The following is a 22558-nucleotide window of genomic DNA, read 5'->3' on the forward strand; positions in this document are numbered from 1 at the left end:
CATTTTAAAGGGTGAATTTTACGCTGTGTGAATTATATCTTCATTTAAAAATCGCAGCGCTCACACATAGACCCCGCCATCCACTGAGCAGGAACTGCACCCAGCAGCAACAAGTCGTACCAAGCACAAGACCAGGCACTTTCCCCGGCCCAGGCCCCCGAGGCCACCACGCCTCCGCGAGAAGGAAGTCCCGATCCGGAGGCTGCTGATTGGCTGAGCTGCGGGAGTGGGCGGGGCTGATGGGGGCTCGTCGAGTCCCTCTCGGTGAGGCGGGGCAGAGCGAAGCCTTCACTCGCGAGATTTTGCTGGTTCCGCATTTCGGCTCGGCGAGGTGGGGGAGGCGGGCGAGGCGGGCGCAGCGGCTCGCACTGGCTTGCACCGGCTCGACCCCCGGCTCGAAGCAGTGGCGGCCCGTGCTTCGGCTGTCCGCGAGCTGAGGACGGTCGCGCTCTCTCGGTTCCCGCGCCGGCTCCGTCTTTTGACCGCGGCGGGGGCCAGGGGCCCCTCCGCTCCCCGTTGAGGATAGAAGATGAGCTTCCTCTTGTGAGTGTGCCCCGCTGAGGGCTGAGGGCCGAGGTCAGGGGAGGGGGCGAACGGGCGCCTGAGGCGAGGACCGGCGCCCGGGGTCGGGGTCGGGGTGGCCGGCCGGCGCTTGCTTTGCCGCCTGGCGGGGCCATGAGGGAGACCGGGACGTGGGCGGAGGCAGACGGAGATGAAGCTCGAGGCAAAGGAAGCGGAGCGAGAAGGTTGGGGAGCAGAAAGGCCCCGGGGCCGGCGGCGCCTCGGAACTTTTCCGCCTGAGCGCCCCCGAGGGCGGAGGGCGGGGGGGACGATCGGGGGCGGAGCCGCGGGCTGCGCCGAGGGCTCCGGGTTTCTCTCGTTTTGAGCTTCCCAGTAACGATCCACGCTGACTTCGCTTTTTCCTCCCCCGTTTGTCCGGTTTTATTATCGTCAGTATTAAGTTTCCCCCCGGAAAAAGGCCGCCCCAGGAAGATGTGGAGTGCGGCCGTTTGAGAAGCTTGCGGTCTAGCTGCGGGCCTTGCAGGCACACCGCTCTGTGCGTGTGATTCAGCCCACTTTGTGACTTTTTGTAATCAACTTCTCCTCGGTAGAATCCTGTTTTAGAGATAACGCCTGGGCCCAAATAAGGCTTACATGGAAAAGTTGGTAAACTCTCTGATGATTCTTAAGTTCGTTAAGGTTTGAGGAGCGTTGCTCTGGCGCCTTATTATTCTCAGGTGGCTCTCTCTGCTCGCTATATTGCTTAAATGTGTGTGATGTGGTTGACTAAAGATCCATTTTTAGTTATGGACATCACCCACATACTTGGCATTTTTATTAAATTTCCTAGTGTTTCATAACCAGCGTATATCTGTCTACCCAGTTACATATTGTGAGAAATTTGGATTCTTTCCAGTATTTTGCTATTCTCAAATAGCACTTCTAGGAATATCTTTGTCCAAACCACTTTTTCCCTCCTTTGGATTATTTTCCTAAAGGTGTGATCTCCAAAGGATGATTACGGTGTCAAAAAGTCTGTATGATTTAGATTTTAGTTGCAAATTGCCGTATTTCTAGAATACTATCTCCCTCCCACCCCAAGTCTTTTTCTTAGGAGTCAGTGTTTAGTTAGTGGTTTGTTTGTGGATGCACAGTTGCTAAGCTGCTTTTTGGACCTAAATGTGAGGCTGTTTATTTCTTTCAGACTTTGTTTTGTTGATGGACGTTTGAATTTCCACTTTCTGGCTATTATGAATAATGCTGCTATGAACTTTCCCGTACAGGTTTTTGTATATATGTATGTGTTTATTTCTCTTGAGTATATATCTAGGAGTGGAATTGCTGAGTTATACTGTAACTTTGTTTAACCTTTTGAGGAACTGCCAAACTTTTTCAAAGCACTGCACCATTTTTCCCACACCCTCCCAAGCACTTGTTAATTGTTTTTTTGATTATAGCCATCCTAAGTGGGTGTGAAATGGTATCTCATCATGATTTTAATTTGCATTTCCCTGATGGCTAATGATACTGAGCATCGTTTCGTGCGTTTATTGGCCATTTGTATATCTTCTTTGGAGTAACATCTATTCAGATCCTTTGATCGTTTTTGTTTTGTTTTTGTTTTTGTGTTTTGTTTTTGAGGAAGGTTATCCCTGAGCTAACATCTGCCGCCAGTCCTCCTCTTTTTGCTGAGGAAGACTGGCCCTGAGCTAACATCCGTGCCCATCTTTCTCTGTTTTATATGTGGGACGCCTGCCACAGCATGGTTTGACAAGCTGTGTGTAGGTCCACGCCCGGGATGCGAACCGGTGAACCTCAGGCTGCCAAAGCAGAACGTGCCAACTTAACCGCTGTGCCACCAGGCTGCCCCCTGTCCTTTCGTTTTTGAGTTATAAGAATTTTGTATCCTGGACACTAGTCCCTTATCCTATCTTTGATTTGCAAATATTTTCTCCCAATTTGTGGATTGTTTTCACAGTCTTGAGAGTGCCATTTGAAGTATGAAAGTCTTAATTTAGATGAAGATCATATTGAATCTTGAGACATTATTCTGTGTTAGTTTTCCATATTTTAGCTTGTCATTCACAGCTTTTCTATTTGTAAAGGACCATTCTTTCTAATTTAGTACTTCCCCATTAAATGTAGGTCTTTATCCTATTAAAAACTTTCCATATTTGATTTTTAGTGTTTTCATAATTCCTTTTTACTTCTTAATCAGTCTTAGTTAGAATTCAGATTACTCAGGTAACGTCAAAGTCCACATTTCTGTTCTCTTCCTCTTCCTAGAAGTGATCACCAGTAAGAATCAGTTTGATGTGTATCCTTTCTGACACTTTCTATGAGTATACAAAATGGGCAGCTCTACATTTGGCTCTGTAATGTGTTTAACCGTGTCTTGAGATCTTTCCATGTGAATACCTGTAGCTCTGTCTTGTTCTTCTTTACTATGCACTATTCCACGATGCGGATGTACCATACTTTGTTTATTTATTCATTCCTCAACTAAGAAGCTTTAGGATTGTTCCATGTTTTTCACTATAAAACTCTTGGAAAACGCATACTTATCAATGTCTAGGAGAGGTACCTAGAAGTAGAAGGAATGGGTTGAAAAGCGTTTCAGTCTTAATAGATACTGCTGTATTGCTCTTCCAAAGTGTTATACACTTTACACTTTCACCAATGGTGTATTAAAGTACTAATTTTTCTATACCCTAACCCACACTTAATGTAATTGTTTTAACTTTTGATGCTCAGATTAAGGAAAAATAAGTCTTACTTTAATTGAACAGGTTTTCAGAAGTTCATTGGTCATTGTATTTTCCCTTCTGAATTGCATACGCATCTCCTTAGCCCATTTTTCTAAAGGATTCCTTACCTTTTTCTTAACAGATTGTAGAAGCCCTTTATTATCCAGTTAGTCCTTTGTAATATATATTGCAAGTACTTTTTTTGTTATGTGTTTTTTTGGCTCTGTTGTGGAAGTTTTAATTGTTATGATTTTAAATCTGTCCTTTTTTTTTTTTTTAAGTTTCTGGGTTTTTTGTCTTGTTAAGAGGACCTTCCTTACAGATGGTGTGAGATAGGAATAAAGTTATTTTCCCCCCAACAACCAGTTGTTTCTGTCTCACTTATTTTCCCTGCTAAAAAACTTCAAAATGTTAGTGTTACTTCTGTGGTTTGCTTTGATGGCATCCCAAATATTTTGATACAGAAAACTGTATTTTTGAACTATGAGAACCTTAGGGCTGCCTCCCTCCCAGCACCATCTTCTGTAGGTGGAAATTGAGACTGAAAGGAGGTTAGGTTTCTCAGGCAGTCACAGAGATAGGGGCCAATTAAGGACTAGAAGCCAGATTTCTTCTTCTCGTTAAAGTGCCCTTTCTGTTACAGCAGACTGCTTCGTGAGGCATAGTAAAATTGCCTTCTGTGTGAAATTGTGCTGCTAATCCTGTTTCTATGTGAGGAAAAAAAAATTAAAGCATTCTTTTATTGTGATCATACACTCCCCACCTCCCCATCCTGGCACTTTTCAAGGAGTATTTTTTATTTTATTTTGTAGAGCAATTTGTGTACCTAAAATTATGCCATTCTGCTTGCAGTCCTAAAAATCGATTTACTTTTAACTTAACAGCAGCAGCCGCTCTTCTAAAACATTCAAACCGAAGAAGAATATCCCTGAAGGGTCTCATCAGTATGAACTCTTAAAACATGCAGAAGCAACTCTGGGAAGTGGGAATCTGAGACAAGCTGTGATGTTGCCAGAGGGAGAAGACCTTAATGAATGGATTGCCGTTAACAGTAAGTTTTTAATAACATTCAACTTTGCTGGTTTATAGGAAGATTTTGCTAAAATTTTTTTGTTAATTTTATTTTATAGGTATAACTGTTGTAAGTAAGATAATGGATTATCTTTAAAGAAACCATAAGTACAAATACATCCAAAACTTTGTTCTCTTTAGAGTGCTTGGTTGTAGCTTTTGTGGCTGAGCAGAGACCGGAGGGGAGATGGTGAGTGCTTTGTGGGTAATTTCTGCGGAGAGTGGTGCTGAGTAAAGTCAAAGAAAAGCTTGATAAATGCAAAGATTCTGCCCATGGTGGACCATGACTTTGTAGGGAATCCATCTGTACAGTTGTCCCCCACTCCCAGAGCTGTCATCTGCCCATGTCTACAGAAAGTCATTGCAGTTCATATCGTCACTCACTTGATTGTTGTGACTTAGGAGTAGTCAAAAGGAACTTGACTCATGAGCTGAAAGTCACTCTGAGTTCAAGAAAGTAAGTACATGACACACAAGGGTGTGCTGAGGCTAGAGATTTGAATATTAATCTGTCACTTCTGAGATGAGACCAGTTCTGAGTGATGAGGTTTAAACCTGTTAGGAATCTCAGATATTCCAGGAATTTTTTTAACTTTTTAATGGAAATGTTCAAACATAAAAAAGGAGAGGAACTAGTACAGTGAATTCCCAGGTAGCAATTGTCCAGCTGCAGCAATTATCAATTCATGGCCACTTGTGCTACTTCTATATCACACCCTGAGTATTTTGAAGCAAATCCGAGACATATTATTTCATCTATAAATATTTCAGTATCTCTAAAAGATAAGAACTTCCCCTTTTAAAGATAGTGACAAGACTGTCATTCCTTTACATTATCAAATATCCAGTCAATGTTCACGTTTCCCCTGATTGTCCTGTTGTTTCTTTTTTAAAAAGTGTGTGGTGGGTTTAAATCAGGATCCAACAAGGCCTATATGTGTGTTTTTTAACTCTGTTAATTCACAGGTTTTCCCTCATTGCAACCTTTTTGCCTCTCTTTTTTTTTTTTTTGTTATTGAAATCAGTTCATTTGTTTTCCACAGTGTGAATTTTGCTGATCATATCCCCAAGGCATCCATTATCATGTTCTGTTCCTCCTTTGATTTCCTGTAAATGTTGGATCTAGAGCAGCACTGTCCAATAGAACTTTGTGTGATGATGCAAATGTTCTATGTCTGCGCTGTGGCTTTCAGCACTTGAAATGTAGCTAGTGTGACTGGAACTGAATTTTAAATTTGATTTCATTTTAATGTAAGTAGCCATATGTGGCTAGTGACTATCATGTTAGCACAGATTTGGGGCTTTGATCAAATTCAGATTTGATTTTTGTTTGTAAGACTACTGCAGAGGTGGTGGTATATACTTCCAGCAGTATAGATACTTCCAGTGTCTAGTTGTCTTTTTATGTGGTATTAATCAGTTATTAATCATCATTGCCTTGATCAGCCCTGTCCAATAGAGATAGAATGTAGCACATTAAGAAAAATTTTGTTTTTCTCAATTAATTAAAAAACCATTATTCATATTACTAAGAGAAAAAAACAAGGTGCAGAACTATGTGATATGTTATCTTTTGTGTAAGATAGGATAAAGAAACTTAGGGAGCAGAGACAGAAAAAATTAATATAGTGGTTACCTGTGTGTAGGGGTGGGGTTGGAGTGGATGGAATTTAGATTTTTCATTATATGTGTGAACCATGTGAAGGACTATGTATTGAGAAAAGAGCCCCCCCCTTTTTTTAACCTTATTCAAATTATCTTTTATTCTGAAGGCATTCGTTGGCCTTCTTCAGCCTTAGATTTTTCTTTCAGACTTATTGCTCTGGATCAGCTGTGCTGAAACCCTTTGCTCTCAGGATCTCTTTATTCTCTTAAAAATTATTGAGAACCCCAAAGAGCTTTTAATTATGTAGGTTATATCTAGTGATACTTACTGTCTTAGACATTACAACTGAGAAATTTTAAATACTTATTTTTAAGTTCATCCAAGAATAACAATAATAAACCCATTACATTTTAACATAAATATATTTTTATGAAAAATAGTCGTTTTCCAAAATAAATTTTAGCGAGAAGTGTGGCATTGTTTTACATGTTTGCAAATCTTATTTAATGTCTGGCTTAATAGGTGACAGCTGGGTTCTCATAGCTGCTTCTGCATTCAGTCTGTTGTGGTGTCAACATGGATCCTCTGGACTACGCCACTGTGCCTCCCAGGGGAAGGAAAGTGAAAAGAGCAGTTAAAACGGTTCTGGCCTTCCAGATCCCTCCTGAAACAGGGATCCCTGGATCACGTTTTGAGAACGGCTGCTTTAGAACAATAAGCCAGCACACCATCTGGGCATATTCTTTGTTTTGAATGAATATTGAGTGCTTAAGTATTACTTTCTTGGAAACATGACTGGTTAAGACGGAAGTTTGTAAGTGAGGAAGTTTTGCATAAAATTCCTTTTGACAAGATAGCACTTTTTTTATCTACTTGTTTTTTTTTTTTAAAGATTTTATTTTTTCCTTTTTCTCCCCAAAGCCCCCCGGTACATAGTTGTGTATTCTTCGTTGTGGGTTCTTCTAGTTGTGGCATGTGGGACGCTGCCTCAGCGTGGTCTGATGAGCAGTGCCATGTCCGCGCCCAGGATTCGAACTAACGAAACACTGGACTGCCTGCAGCGGAGCGCGCGAACTTAACCACTCGGCCACAGGGCCAGCCCCTACTTGTTTTTTAAGAAACTTGGAAAAGCCCTAGTTGGCTTTTAGGTACTCCTTTAGATAGGGAACTAAAACATTTTTTAAATTTTCCAAGGCTTACGTGGTTCTCTTTGCACAGAGTAATATGTTTCACTCCATTCAGTTCAGTACTCACCTCTTCCTCTTCCATTTTCTTCCAGATCTAGCTGAAGCTCCTTTAGGAAGTTCTCCTTGCTGCCTCAGCTCCTAGAGATGTCGCTTTTTCTCTGAACTCTCCAGCACTTGTTGTTGGCCTTTGGCTGCTATCTTATATGTTGTATTATTCATCTTTTACAATTTTGTCCATTCTGTGAGCTGGAGACTCCAGGGCAAGGCATGTTATCCTGTGTCTTTTTTATGTCCTCAATATGCATTAGGCCTCAATTTTTTATGATGAATTAGATTTTTTAAACGCCTGATACAGCTGATACACCTTCTCCCTCAACGGTATATTTCACCACACATTTCATCTCTTTCCTAACATAAATGGTATTGTCTGGTGCAGGTCAATAAGAAGCTATGGATTTTCTCATTCCCTTGGATATAATCAAATGGTCTATCTAATGACATAACAGTCACCCTTAAGTTAGAATTATCTCTGACACTTTATTCTCCTGCTGTTAAATCCTGGCTAAAAGCTTACTATATTAAAAGCGAATATATATAAAAAGTTAACTTAGGAGTGCCAGCTTAAGAAGAGAATTTATAGTACCCTTGGGTTGTGGAATCTCCCCAGGATTCAGCAAAGAACTTGAATGCATTGTCCATTTTTCCTTCACATGAGAGATCTGATGTTTTATCGTGTTTACACAGACATTTTAACACAATTCTGCTATTATCTTTCAAGCTGTGGATTTCTTCAACCAGATCAACATGTTATATGGAACTATTACAGAATTCTGCACTGAAGCAAGCTGCCCAGTCATGTCTGCAGGTCCAAGGTACATATACTGCCTATTATATAGGTATTTGAATTACTAAATAAAGCTAATCACTAATTGATATAAATTAAATAATAAAGACTTGTTATTTTTCTTATCTGTTTGCTTGTGTAAAAGCAGTTCAATTTTATTGAGTTCTTGAATACTTAACTATTAACTTTTAGTTATTAAATACTTTTGTATGTGGTACTTGTTTTAATTTTATAATTGCATTATGGTAAGTATTCAGTTATAGGGGCAAAAGTAAAGAAATTTGAGTTAGGTTTATCTTGCATTGCAAAAGTTATTTTTTCAATTTTATTAACATTTACAATTCTGTTTCTGGTTTTTAGATGAATTTCTTGGAAGAGTTTTTAGTTGACCTTTAGTATTTGATTATTTTTTCTTGTGTGTAGTGTCAGGTATTTCTAAATTGTACTGCTTTAGTTATCTAGTTTAAAGGTGCTAGATTTGAAAAACTTGACTATAGTAAATTTCAAGAAATATTAAGAAAGAGATGGAACTCTTTATCACCCATAATGTTCAGTCAGTGTGATGGGATTAATGTTTTAGTGTTTCCTTCCATTCTTTTTTCCTGTAATAAATGACTGATTTTATGTGATGATGGAGGTTAGCAGGATATTTACCTCTTGGAAAAAATTTTTTTTCCTGAATTTGGTATAGGTATAAAGGAAAAAAAAAGTCCCCAATGACTTGGTAGTCCTATTTTTAATACATAATTTTAGGAGAGATATTTTTATTTTGTCTTGTAAGTTTTATCCCTCAAATTTCCTTAAAAGAAATTTAAATAAAATAAATAGGAAAATTAAACTTTTCCATGACTTAAATGCTTTGCCTAGTCAAGTTTTGTGTAAGTCTTGTTAATAATTCTAGCTCAGCAAAGATGAGGGGGAAAAAGATTCATGTCTAAGGATGTTTCTTCAACACCCTCTCCAGGAAACGAGGTTTTATAGTCTTGGTCTATTGGTGATAACTTGATGGCCAAGGATCTCAGAATGTGGTGGATCTATCAGCCCCATACCTGGTCCTCAGCACTCTTCCTAGCAGACAGGAATGCAGTTCCTTTATCTTTTCCAGGGCTGCATTATAAAACACAAATTCCGGCACTGCCAGCTGCCACATTCTCTCTTCTCTTCCAATTATAACCATCACATTTCAGAATGATTCTATAGGGAACTCTCAGTGATTTTCAGTAGAACGTTAGGTAATTTACTGAAGTTATATATATAACTTCTCTTGACAAAATGTGAACCTACTTTGATTACAAGTTGCACATCTGTTCATGTTTTTGAAAACTTTATCAGTAAAACGTTTTTCTCTTCAGATATGAATATCATTGGGCAGATGGTACTAATATTAAAAAGCCAATCAAATGTTCTGCACCAAAATACATTGACTATTTGATGACTTGGGTTCAGGATCAACTTGATGATGAAACTCTTTTTCCGTCTAAGATTGGTGAGTTAATGTTGTAGAACTATTCTCTTTTTAGATGGTAAATGTGTTGTGTTCTTTTTAATGCTTCATTACTTTAAAAAAAATGTAATAGAGACTGCCAAATTCCTCTCCAAAAAGATTGTAAATACATACTTTCCTCCAGCCAGGTTTGTGTCTGCCTGTGTTTCTTTATCAATACTGATTTTTTTATCTTTTCTAATTTGGGTGAATAAATATCTGTTTTAGTGTATGTTTTTAAAATACTGATGAGATTGAGCGTTTGTTAGTTTATTGATCATCGTGTGTTTTCTTTTTATATCCTTTGTCCATTTCTTTGTATGTTAAATGTATTAGCTCTTTGTCACACGTGTTGTATGTAGTGTTCCCCAGGTTGCCTTTTGTTCACGAGGTGTTTTTACTATATATAACTTTCTTATTTTGCCCTATCAATCTTTTCCTTTATGACATCTGGGTTTTAATACAATGATTAGAAAAGTTTTCCCTTCTTCAAGATTATTAAAATATTTGCCCATGTTTTCATTTACTAGCTCTGTGGTTTTGTTTTTAAACATTTAAGTCTTTGTTCTCTCAGGAATTTTTTTCTCAATGCTCCTTTAACTTTTTTCCAATTTTATAAATGCTAGCCAGTTTGCCCAATACCGTTTATCAAATATATGTGTCTCTTCTCCCCTCATTATCATATGTGTACACCAAATTGCCACATATTTTGGAGTCTTTTAATGTCTATCTGTTCCTATGGAAATTCCACACTGTTTTAAATACCATGGCCATATATCTTTGAGCATCTTTTAGGGCTAGTCTCTCTTCCTTGCTTTTCTTTTTCAGAATATTCATGGCTATTCTGGGATATTTGTTCTTCCAAAGAACTTAGAATCATTTTGCCAAGGTAAAAAAAAGACCTTTGTGAGATTTTGATTACGGTTTCATTCAATTTGTAGATTAATACAGGATTCTTGTTCTCTTGACAATTCTGAGACTTCCTATCCTAGAATAAGGTATTTTTCTTCATTTATTCACATTTTTTATTTATTTCTAATTTCTTCTTGTGAAATTCTGTAGTTTATGCTAATCCTTCAAGTTTCTTAAGTTTATTCCTAGGCATTTAATGTTTTTTATTCATATCTGGTTTCCAACTGGTTACTGTTTAGTATATAGGAAAGCTGTTGATTGTTACATACATTTTATGTAAAATTTTATGTAAGTTGATCATCAGGTTCTGATTGTTTCTGTTGTTTTGGGTTGGTTTTCTTGAGTTTTTTAAGTATACAATCACCTCATATTAAGATAATATTAATTTTGCTGCTTCCTTTCTGATATATATACTTCTTGTGTAACTCTTATCTAATTTCGTCAACTAGTACTTCCAGAACAGTGCTGAGTAATAGTGATGATGGCAGACATCCTTTTCTTGTTTCCTTACTTTTATGCGAGTGCTTCTAGTATTTCAGCATTAAGAAGGAATGTTGCTTTTGGTTAGAGGTGTGTGACTGATTTCTGAATCAGTTATGGTGGTATTTTATGAGATGCTTTTCCAATATCTGTTGGTGATGACCATAAGGTTTTCTCCAGTATTTTTTTTTTAATGATCTGCTGGAAGAGTATTTTTTATTATCTAATATTCTCATTAAGATTTGGCTTTGGTATTCACGGATGCGATCGGTACTTGTCATTTTCAGTTTAAGGGTGTCTAATGAACAACATATTGTTGGATTCTGTCTTGTCTGTTCAGGCTGGTATAACAAAAATATCAAAGACTGGATGGCTTATAAACAAGAGGAATTTATTTCTCACAGTTGTCAAGGCCAGAAGTCCAAGATCAGGCTGCAGCGTGGCGGGGCTCTAGTGAAGGCTCACTTCTGGTTGCAGACTGCCGACTTCTCGCCTGGTCCTCACAGGGTGGAGGGGCCGCAACCTCTCTGGGGCCTCTTTTATAAGGGCGCTATCCCATTCATGAGGACTCTGCCCTCATGACCTAATCACCTCCAAAAGGCCCCACCTCCTAATACCGTCACCTGGGAGGTTAGGATTTCAACCTAGGAATTTTAGGGGAGACACAGACATTCAGAACGTACCAGATTCTTTTTGCAGTCTAATCAGAGGATCTTTCAAGAGAAAAATGTACGTCATGCTGTTACACTTGGTCTGTTTGCTGTTGGTCAACTTTTCAATTCCATTATTAAACCTTTTATTTCCTTCCTCATAGATTCTTTATTGCATATTGATTGTGCTTGAATGTTTCTGTTAAATTCAGCTTGAAAAGTGCTTAGATTAAAACAAATTACTTGTATTTCTTGATTCATTAGAAAGATAAGGAATATTTTTTACTTTATTCTTTTTTCTCAGCTTCACATTCTCAGTAATTCATCCTAATGTTCTGTGGAATTCTTTTCCCTCTCATTAGACTATTATTATCCACATCTTACTTATGAGGATTATTTATTCTTATTAGGCAGGATTGTTTATTATTCATTTTTTTTAAGATTGCCACCTCAGCTAACGTCTGTTGCTGATCTTTTTTTTCTTTTCCCCCCCAAAGCCCCCCAGTACATAGTTGTATGTTCTAGTTGTGAGTGCCTCTGGTTGTGCTTATTATTCATCTTTAAGTACTATATCCAGGTTATTACTGTTCCTTTTATTAGCAAGATGCCCATTTATAAATTCAGAGAGTAAAGGAGTTTGACTTAAAAATTCATCTTTTCAACGCGTGAGTACAAGACCCTGTTCAAAAAACATGCCCATAAGCTCCAGAATAATATTTGAAAAGGCAAGTTGTTAGCCAAGGCTGGTGAATAAAACCCACAAAAATCAGCTTACAAGAGCAAAATATACTAAATTTCAAGCTATTACGGTCTGATTGAGAAATAAACTAAAGAAAACAAAATGCAGGGAAGGAAAAAGTGTTTTAGCCTTGGTTTTTTGAAAGATTGAAGAAAATGAAATGTTTCAAGAATAGAGTTCTGGAACAGACCTTTAAGGCCAACTAATTTGGGTTATTTTGGAAGCAGATGCCACCTTACGTATTTATTTACTGTACTCAGTGCCAGTTGTATTGTCTTTCTCCTGTCGCTGTTTTCTAAAAGACTCTGATGTTGTCATCCCAAATTCTCAGGCATGTAACCCCTTGCATCCCCATCTGCACTGCTTGGAGAGAGATTACCAAACCCTCTCCCTGTTCTTTTCAAAGGAGGTGTTTATTGTTTTTGAAAAATAAGGAGATCCCCTTCTTCCCTTTTTCAGGAAGTATATCCCCTTCTTAGACTACAGGAACACAGAAATAGCACTTTAAAAAAATAAAATAAAAAGTTGGGGACTCCTAGTTTAAGAAAGAAAATTGGCTTTTCAGAGTAATTCGGAAGACAAAGTACTTCTTATTTGTAAACAGCAGATTATGACTCAAAGTCTGCCTTTCTTTTTCTTTTGCTTAGGAGAGTTTCCAGTCCTGGCTGAGTATGTATGTGTGTGTGTAAAAAATTTTTTTAGAGTTAGAAATTACAAAACATAAAAATTTTCTATTTGTAGTCCAAATACTTATTCTTGTTGCATTTAATCTTGGGAAGAAACTCTCCAATATTAAACAACTAACATTATGTTTATTTTAACTTTGATTCAGTAGCATCTTATATAACTTGATACCTGTGCCTACAAGGCACTCCAAAAAAGTGCAGTATGTGAGGATACCTCATATACCTAGGTTTGGGATTTTTTTCCTTGCCTTTCCAAAAAATGTATGGAAATAGGCTTGTATTTGTGAATGTGTGTGTTTGTGTGTTGGAGTTGCTAATGGCAGTGTCTGCACTTTCTGATCTTCAATTAGGTAAAAGACTGATCAATATATATGTGTATTTGATTACAGGTGTCCCGTTTCCCAAAAACTTTATGTCTGTGGCAAAGACCATTCTAAAGCGTCTCTTCAGGGTTTATGCCCATATTTATCACCAGCACTTTGATTCTGTGATGCAGCTGCAAGAGGAGGCCCACCTCAACACCTCCTTTAAGCACTTTATTTTCTTTGTTCAGGTAAGTTGGGCACTGTTGACTTCTGTGTGTTTTGACTTGGACTTACTTGGATTGGTAGCTTTAATAAGAGCAATGTCTTATTTATACATGTAGAGCTAAGTATAAAAAGAGTTCTCTATTCTGTTCTCTTTTCCATGTTGTTTGTTTCATTGGTATGCATAGCAGCTTGGAAAGCATCACCCCCATCTTAGGCCCTTTGCCTCTGGCTGCCCCAAGTCTCTAGTTAGTTTGTGACAGGGAGCACCAAAAACCCAAGAAAGCTTATCCATACCCTCCTGTTCCGTCGCCACTGCTGGTTGAAGGGATGCTGTGGAAAAATGCCTGCATTTGGATTGTGCCATGAGATGTCTGTGCCTGGAAGAGTTTTGGGAAGAATTTGTTAGCTGCTACCTTGGGTTAAGATTTTTTGTTTTGTTTTGCTTTTTGGGTTTTGTTTTTGAGGAAGATAAGCCCTGAGCTAACTACTGCCAAATCTCTTTTTGCTGAGGAAGACTGGCTCTAAGTTAACATCTGAGCCCATCTTCCTCTTCTTGTATGTGTGGGACACCTGCCACAGCATGGCTTGACAAGTGCTGCCTAGGTCCATGCCTGTGATCCGTACTGGCAAACCCCAGGCCACCAAAGCAGAATGTGCAAACTTAACCACTGTACCACCAGGCCGCCCCTGAGTTAAGTTTTCAGAAGTCCCACTTCAGGCCACATCTTAGGAAGTCAGCAGCTAGAAACATCCCCTTCCAGAGATGTGGCCTATTGCCTTATGGGCCCTTAGTTGGAACTGGAATTTTCTTAAGTCAAAATAATTCACATTGTTTGGAAAAGATCTCGAAAAATCAGGACTCCTTTAGCCTGACTTTAGAGATGTGTAATTCTATAGGCAAAATATAAATATTTCTATCTGGATGTTACTTTTTGGTGGAAAAAAATGGTAGCTTTATAGTAGAGATTGTGTATTACAGTTCTGTGTACCAAACAAAGGAGAATGTACTGTACTATTCTCTATCTTCCTTCTGAGATTGGTGCATGGCACAGATACAGATATATAGTATAGATAGAAATAGAGAGAGATGAAAGTAAAAGGTCCACTGCCCCAGGGCTGGCCTCTAACAATGTATAGTTTTCAGATGATGTCTATGTAAATGCAAATGTATGTACAATTTGGATTTTAATGTTTTATACAGTGAGGATCATGCTAATACATATAGTTGATTATTTAATAAGTCTCCTATATTCGGGGGTAAAAATGATCCCATTTTAAAATGTTTACAGAGACCATTTCATCATTCTTTCAGGTTTCAGAAAAGTAGGATTGGGAATCCTTTCTCTTAATGATATTTACAGTTTTAATTTTAGATCTATTTTTAAAATTTATTTTTCTTCTCTTTTTAGGAGTTTAATCTGATTGATAGGCGGGAGTTGGCACCTCTTCAGGAGTTAATTGAGAAGCTTGGATCAAAAGACAGATAAATGTTTCTTCTAGAACACAGTTACCCTCTTGCTACTGCTAGAGCTATCTCATTGCTATCTGTTCTAGACTAGTGATACAAACTTTAAGAAAACAGGATAAAAAGACACCTCTTGTCTGTGTCTAGTGATAAAATTGTCTCAAACGTAGATTGGCTTAATACCTTCAGAGTGAGAAATTCAGGACAGCCAAATCTGAGGCACTATGTGACCACTCCTGTTATTGTCACAGAGTCATACTTGGCTGTAGTACGTGATGACTAACCAGTAATTTATTAGTTTACTTCTTATTCTTTTACTGAAGAAAATGATTGAGTCTGTTTCAGGTGACAACATAAATGGATGTTAAGAGTTTTCACCAATAATTTATTAACGATTCCCAGAACGAATTTCCTAGTAAGGCGGTCAGATCAGTTTTATTCTGCTTTTATTTTATAAATAGAAGAGGTATTTTTAAGTTTCCTTAAGATTTAGAACATTTGTGTCACTTTGGATAACGTTTTAGTTTGAAGTTTGTATGCTAGTGTTTTTATAGATAAAATATATTTGTATATTTTTTCAAAATCCATGATTGCAGTTTAAATCATCATATGACATATGAGGTATGGGAGTAACCAAAGTTATTTCTAAAATGACTTTATTTTTTAATCTTTATTTGGAATTTTATTCACATAAACCTATCTAAATTTTTAGGAGTGGGTGTGTGTATCAGAAATAATTTTTTAAGGCATCTAAGGATGGTCTTGTAGAGTTTTATTTCAAAATACTTCATTCAGATTAATTTTAATAGGTAGTTTTTGGCCGAGAGAAAGAAAACTCAAAAAATTGACATGTTTAGGTCTCAGAACCACTATTTTCATTCACATTGTTTTTCAGAGGCCTCGAAATTCTGGATAAGAGAATGTAAGAAAGTACTCGGAGTACTTGATTATTTTGTTTTGAGTTTCCTTTAAAAAAAATTACTTCTATATGTTTTTATTGTGACTTGATACTTAGTTAAGAGTAATGTAGAAATGCACAAACTTTATCCCAGTAAGGATAAAACTTGAGAACCACAATAAAAAGCATTGAAGATGTACACATTTTATAACACAGCTAAAAGTTTAGTCTGCTACCTGTTCGCGCGCATGTGTGTGTGTGTGTGTGTTTAAAAGCGACAAAGTGGGAAGAATAGGTTAAAAAAAATCTGACTTCATTCTGTTTATAGTCAAAGGATGGACTGAGCCCCCATAGGAGTTTTATCCTGTTTTAATTGTTTTTGTATCAAAACTTGAAATTATTCTATTTCTGTTGGGATAAAAGAATCTTCCCCATTAGTGAAGGAAAGATCTGATTGTCATTAGGTTTCTGGAATTTAGTAAACTCTAGCTGGCTGTTTGAAACATATTGAGGCACAAGAATACTAGACTGGCAGTGCTTGAAGTTCATCAGCATTCTGTATTTGAGAGCTGTGCTTTTTGCAAAGTATTCACCATCGTCAATGGCTTCGGTAAAGGTTCAATTTCATAAGGTTTTTTGTTATTTATTTTTATTATTCCACTAGAGTATAAAGAATTGCTTAGAAACTTCATTTTTCTAATAACTCAATTTCAATAAATTCTTAACTATATCCAGAATTTTAAAGGAAACAAAACGTTTCATCTAATTTAGGCTGAAACCGTACATCATTTGTTTCAGGAATTAAAAAGTAGGATAATCACTTAGGGAAAAAGGAGAAAAGCCCTCTCCAAAACATTCCACAATCCACATTATAAGCTTATCCAAAAGTCCTTATCAGGCGTTCTGTATGTTTCCGTTGATCACTTATGGACAAGAAAGCAGGTTTCTGGATGCACCTAGAATGTTACTGCCTCTCGACTTTAAACCTTCTTGGCTTTAATAAGTCTGCAAGGAATGAAATTATATTTCTCAACTAAGGTTGAACTTTCATCATCATTTATAATATTTCAAATATTCTCAAACAAAAGTGTTCTTACTTTTCTCCATTTATTTAGAATGATAGAAATCCTGCCTCTCTCTTCACGTCTCATCCCCTGAACTTACCAAAGATGGTCACATATGAGAACAGTAGTAAAGGCAGCTTATTAACGGGGTGTAAATTAAAAATTTGTTGGTAATTTGAGACTCAGAATGGCCTTTTTAAAAAAAAAAAATAAAAACATTACCAGGTTCTGAAGCTAGTCTGGCGTAACCCACAATGCACCTAAACATGTGTTAACATTATGTGTTTACATCCAAGGGCAGGAGAACTGAGGAAGGGGGCAGAATGGGGAGAGAGGAGCGCCTTCTGACTTGGCTAGAGGGCCAACCAGTCTTTGATAAGAGTTGGAAGATATCGATCTGTCTTTGGCTCCTCTCACTTTTGGTTTATCTCCCTGGGCTCAGGGTATGCCTGTTGCACAGCACTCACTCCCCTGTCCCCTCCGAATCAGAAGATGGCTCCTTGTGTCTGATCGCTGATCCTCACACCTGATTACAGGCATGGCGTGGAACGTACTTGCTAAATTATGCAGGGAATCCTATGGTGCTGGAACATCCAGGTCTTTTAAAAAACGTTGGGACAATGATGTGCAGGTTTTTGTTTAAATATTGACACTTCCTTGTACTACAGTTTTTGTATTGACAGCCAAATGTATCCTTTATTTTTCTCCAGACAGTGAATAAGTGATTTTAGAGGGCTGCCAGCTAACAAAGTATCTCCTTTCATCTCAGACTTGTAGAGTCCCAGCTCCTGTAGCTGCCTGCTGGAGATGCAGATCTATATCCTCACGCCTTTGATAACAACAAAGGGGGGCTTTTCCTAGGAGTGCAGAGGCCCGAGGGGCAATCCCGAGTGATGATTTTGACTTGTGCAAACATTGTTGAGGTTTCCTGACTATGCTGTTGGCCTTCTCTTGAGCAGTTATACTAGAAGTGATGCTTCTAAACATAAAATCATTACCTCATAAGCATAAACAAATCAGGCCTAGGAGTGTAAGTCCTAGAAATTTGTTCCTGAGCAGCTCCAGTCATGGTGCTCGTGTTACCCCTGCCTGGTTCTAGGAGGCCGTCTCCTGTCTGTAGAACTCGCCTGAAAAATGCCACTGGGACACCAAACTGAGCACCTTCGACAGGGACATTATTTCCTCCTGATATCAGTTCAGTAAATGGATTTGGTTTCTACTATTGTAGAATTCTGGCAAAGAGGGAAAATAGTAATCCCTCAGTTTTCCTGTGTTTTTTGCATTAGATTTTGATGTTTCAGACTGTAAAATGCTTTGGGGGATGATACTTGTGATCACAGTAATTTTATTGAAGCAACTGCATTGAAATTCACTTGGGTTTTCTCTCATTATCAGATTCTATTCCAAACAAGTATTCTGTAAATCCAGATGGATTTCCAGTGTGCTGTAGAGTTATTATAGAACAACATTCTATGTTTGGTCTACATTGAAAATAGTTTGCATCAGTTAGTCTTGGTTATCATCTAAAATATTTTTAAATGTTCTTTACATGAAAATTTATGTTGTATTTTTAAACCTTTAGGGGCTTTATCTATTTTTCTAAGTCACTTAACTGTACTTTAATAAAAGTATTTTGTATCTACTTTTGTAACTTCATCAGAATAAAATATATTGAAAGAAGGTAATGACTGATTACAAATTATGTTTCAACATAACTTCTATTTAAATGTGAAATTTGAAATTTTTGCAGGTTCTGTGGAAGGTTATCCTTGCTTATCATTTAGTAGTGAAAATGTTTTAACTCTTAGAAGAAAGGGGAGTTCCTAAATATCTTATAATACCAGGACCCCAGCCCCAAGAAAAAAAACTATGCCTCCCATTACAGTGGCTAAAATGCATCCCAGACAAAAAATAAGGAGTTTCCATCTGACCAAACTAACCACCCTCTCCACCTCTTTTGCACATTTCTAGTTGTGAGATTGAGAAAAGGGAAGAGGAGAGACTGGATTCATTAATTTTCTGTCCTTGAAACTGAGTACTCAGTATATGCGTAAGACACCCCCCACCTCAACCAACCGTTTTTCATTATTGCAGGGGAAATATTAGAGTTATTTTTAGAGGTCCAAATTACAGATGCCTAATTTTAGGTCTATTCAAAATAGCTGTGCTAGAATTGTTTTGACCTTGAGTAGAATTAAAATTAAAAACTTAAATATTGCTAAGTAATGTGGGTTAACATTCATATTTTGTATAGGATACAAGTAAGCTAGCAATCAGTTTTGGGTTTTTTGACAGTTATATTTTGGTAGGCTTAAAATCAATCAGAATACTGTTTCATTTGTAAGGGTGTTTAATGTCCAAACCATGCCTTGGGCCTTCTCTAGCAAATACCCCACTGTTGGCGGCTATGTATGGACACCACAGCCTGCACTATTCGTTGCTGCTAGATGTCAGTCTACCTCAGCTTCTCCCAAAAGCTGGATGCATCTATCCTGACCAAAATAAAGGAGTTTACCTAGCACTTCTTCCTTTTATGTGTGTTCCTAATCAAAACTCATATGGGTGCCTCTGATTGGCAGATCATAGGTCACATACCGCTATCGAAGCTGAAAGAGAAGCTGGGGGAAGTTTCTGGGTTTTACTTGGGGGTTCAGAACTCTTAGCAAAATTGTTTCTAAGATGGATGGTCCAAAAGCTTGGACTGGCTGCTGCTCTGTGAGCTTTTTGTTCCTGTCCTGTGAAAAGATAAGGGCTTTTCACCAGACTGTATCCAAATACACTGTTTAGCTCAGCTGACTTTTTTTTTTTTTTTTTGGTAGCAGATTTGCTAAGTGAAGGAAGTAGATTATTGATTCAGATTCTGGCCAAGTTCCTTGTTTTGTGGCTGACCAGCACTTTGAATATCACTTCCTTAGGGGAACCTGCCTGTTTTAGGAGAGCCCTTTAGCAGGTTATCCCATTTAATCCTTACAGCCACTTGGGGAGGGGGTGGCAATTTACAAGTATGTTAGGAATTTTTCAGTGTTTTCCAGACAGTGTCAGAGAAGCTCAGACTTCAACTATCTAGTTCATAGCAAGGTAGGTCTCTTTCTCTGGGTTGTATTTGTAAAAATTCTCTGTTCAAGAGTGCTAGGAAGCTCTAGAAAATAAAATGAATGCAATTAAAAATCACCCCAATGAGGTAATAAAAAAAGGAGCTGCATCCACAGAGATCCTACCTAAGGAGCTTCCTGCAGTAGCTCAGATGTGAGTCTTACAATATGAAAGCTGGGAGTGTCACCGGCCGATGAAGAGAAGAGAATCTCAAATTGAGAGCAAAGAAGTAAAATGCAGAAGGGATTGAGACTAAAGACATTACACTTTCCCTCAACAAAGTAAGACTGATCTTTTATTTGCTTCAATCATAACTTATTCTCGACCTGCTAAGTTGAAACTCATTTGGAAGCCCAAGGTTCGTGAGATTGTTCAAATCCTTTTCTAAAAAGCTCCGGATTCACGCTGTGGAACTGCTAAACCACTGTCAGTTCTGTTCCATAATTACAGTGCAGGCACTTTTTGTCCCCTGCCACGCTGGGCCATTGATGTAGGTGACTAAAGCAAGAGCCTGTTATGGAGCTTGTGGACCAGTGGTAAAAACAGACACGTAGACTGAGAGTTCTAAAGGGCTATATGTGCAATAAAAGTTAGGCACAAATTGTGGGCCCTTAGTTTACCGTGGGGCAGTCCGAGGTGGCCCCCCAGGGAAGATGAGGCTTGAACTGGCTTAAAAGATGGGAAACTGCACAACCAAACTTGCAGCATATTTTGTACAGGGAGGCAGAAGCAGTGATGGCTGGACTTCAGTTGGACAGGTAGGTAGAGGTTAAATCATATGAAAGAAGTGGGTTTTTGCCTGTAGGTGATGGGGAGTCTGAAGGAATTTAAATAAGCAAATAAGGGACAGGTTTTCATTTCAGATGGCTCTGACAGCAGTGTGGCAACAGGGTAAGGGGATGATACTGGGGCAGAGTGGCAGTCCAAAATAGCAGATAATATGAGCAATTGTTAAATTACAGGGAAGAGGAAAGTAGGAGACAAGCAAAAGTACTGATTTTCAAAAACGGAAAGAGGAATTCTGCAAATACAAATCAATAAGTTTAACGAGTCTCTTCGTTACAAGCGGCAAACCCAACTAAGATGATTTCAGTGCTCATTTCTAGCACTCCTTGTTTCCAGTTGCACAACCAACATCAAACATCCATCTCCTCTCAGCCTTGCTTTCTGTGCCTGCTTCGTTTCTAAAGCAGCGCTGCCCACATGATTGTGAAGATGGCCACTAGCTATAGGCATTCTACCAGCATAGCAATCCATTTGCAAATGATCATTTCTGTTCCTTAGTTCCAGAAGGTCCCTAAGCCAACTGTCACTGATCTGGCTCAGGACATGTGACCAACCTTAAACCAATCCCTTTGTGCAGATTTAGGTCATGTCTGAGGAGGGGTTTGCCTCATCTGAACCATGTGGTTTGAGTAGCAAAGGGGTAGGTCAGCGCTACACCACTGGAAAAAATACTTTGGGCGGTTTTAATTACATCAGTGAGAAAATATTAAAAGTTGGCAAATTATCCCTAATTCCACCAACCATAATTTTTAAGCAATCAAGCAAAAAATGTGAGAGGCTATTACAGTAATCCAAAGGAGAAATTATGAGAGCCAAACCTAGGAGTCACACAATACTGGAATGAATGAGCACAGTTTTAGCTGATCGCTTTAACCGTAGGTCTGTCCAACCATCCAAGCGCAGGGCTGAACGTCCTGATTGCAGAGGGTAGAATGCAGTAGCAAAAAGAGCTAGTAAATCCTGTAGGGTATACCAGACCATATGCTGCAAACAAGTACAGCTAGAGAGAGAAAGGGCTTTGGCTGGATTTCGGCCTTGACATCTGTCTGAAGTTCTCCAGAGGTAAGGCAGGTTTGCTGACAATCTTATCCATCCCTCATGGTGTCAGCTTCCGCTACATTCCCAGGGCTCCACGGTCTGTGGCTCCAGCCAACGCCTCTGCTCGGCTGTGTCCTGCAGGCACCTTAAATTCACGCAAATCCGAAACTGAGTTCATCGACCCCCTTCAGCCCAAACTCTCCTACTCCCACTTCAAGCCAGAAACTTGGGAGTCATCCCAGACGCCCTCCTCACCCCCGCCACCCAATCCAGTCCCTCCGTTCCAGTCGCTTCCCAAGCGTCTCACTCCACTCCTCCCATACCTGCTGCCGCGGCTCTAGGTCAGGCCGCGTCTCGCCTGGACCACTGCAATAGCCTCGGAACTTCTGTCCTCGGCTCCAATTTCAGCCCCCTACAGTCTCCGCTCCTCGCAGGAGCCGGAGTGATCGTTCTAAAATGCAAACCTGAAAACGACTTTCCTGCTTAAAATTCTTCCCAGGCCCCCTTCTGGAGGGAGAACCCCAAACTCCTCAGTTTAGAACCGCCAGGTTGCCGGTGGGGGGAGTGGGAATGAAGTTCCACCTGGGGCACGAGGGGCATCGGGATAAGGGCAAGTCGGAAAGGAGGGCCGAGCCCCTCGGACGTGTTTCTAGGCTGAGGAGGAAGGACCCGCTGGGGGAACGAGGCCCGGGGAGGCTGGGGGAGCGCGGCGCGAGCGGGCGCGGAGGACGCGGCCCTGAGCGGACCAGGCGGCGCTCTCCGGGATGGCGCGTCGCCA

At 39.1% G+C, this 22558-nt stretch overlaps 1 protein-coding gene and 1 long non-coding RNA gene across 3 annotated transcripts; one reads left to right on the forward strand and one right to left on the reverse strand.

Annotated features, from left to right (window-relative positions):
* Nucleotides 1-215: 215 nt before the first annotated feature.
* Nucleotides 216-18543, forward strand: MOB1A (MOB kinase activator 1A). 2 transcript variants are annotated; one of them, XM_023618863.2, is made up of 6 exons: nt 216-543; nt 4133-4299; nt 7891-7984; nt 9309-9442; nt 13296-13459; nt 14846-18543. In XM_023618863.2, exons 1-6 carry the CDS (start codon nt 530-532, stop codon nt 14921-14923), a joined length of 651 nt encoding a protein of 216 aa, XP_023474631.1. In that variant the 5' UTR covers nt 216-529; the 3' UTR covers nt 14924-18543. The 2 variants fall into 2 exon arrangements, with proteins under 2 accessions (XP_023474631.1, XP_070091410.1); XM_070235309.1 differs by having other exon boundaries at nt 291-543; nt 4136-4299.
* A 1686-nt stretch (nt 18544-20229) lies between these two features.
* Nucleotides 20230-22557, reverse strand: LOC111768060 (uncharacterized). The gene is made up of 2 exons (XR_002800058.2): nt 22104-22557; nt 20230-21925 (listed from the first exon to the last, which is right to left on the reverse strand). It is a non-coding gene; the product is annotated as an uncharacterized lncRNA (long non-coding RNA).
* Nucleotide 22558: the final 1 nt, after the last annotated feature.

Source organism: Equus caballus, chromosome 15 (assembly GCF_041296265.1).
Source record: "Equus caballus isolate H_3958 breed thoroughbred chromosome 15, TB-T2T, whole genome shotgun sequence".
In the NCBI taxonomy this organism is placed as follows: domain Eukaryota; kingdom Metazoa; phylum Chordata; class Mammalia; order Perissodactyla; family Equidae; genus Equus; species Equus caballus.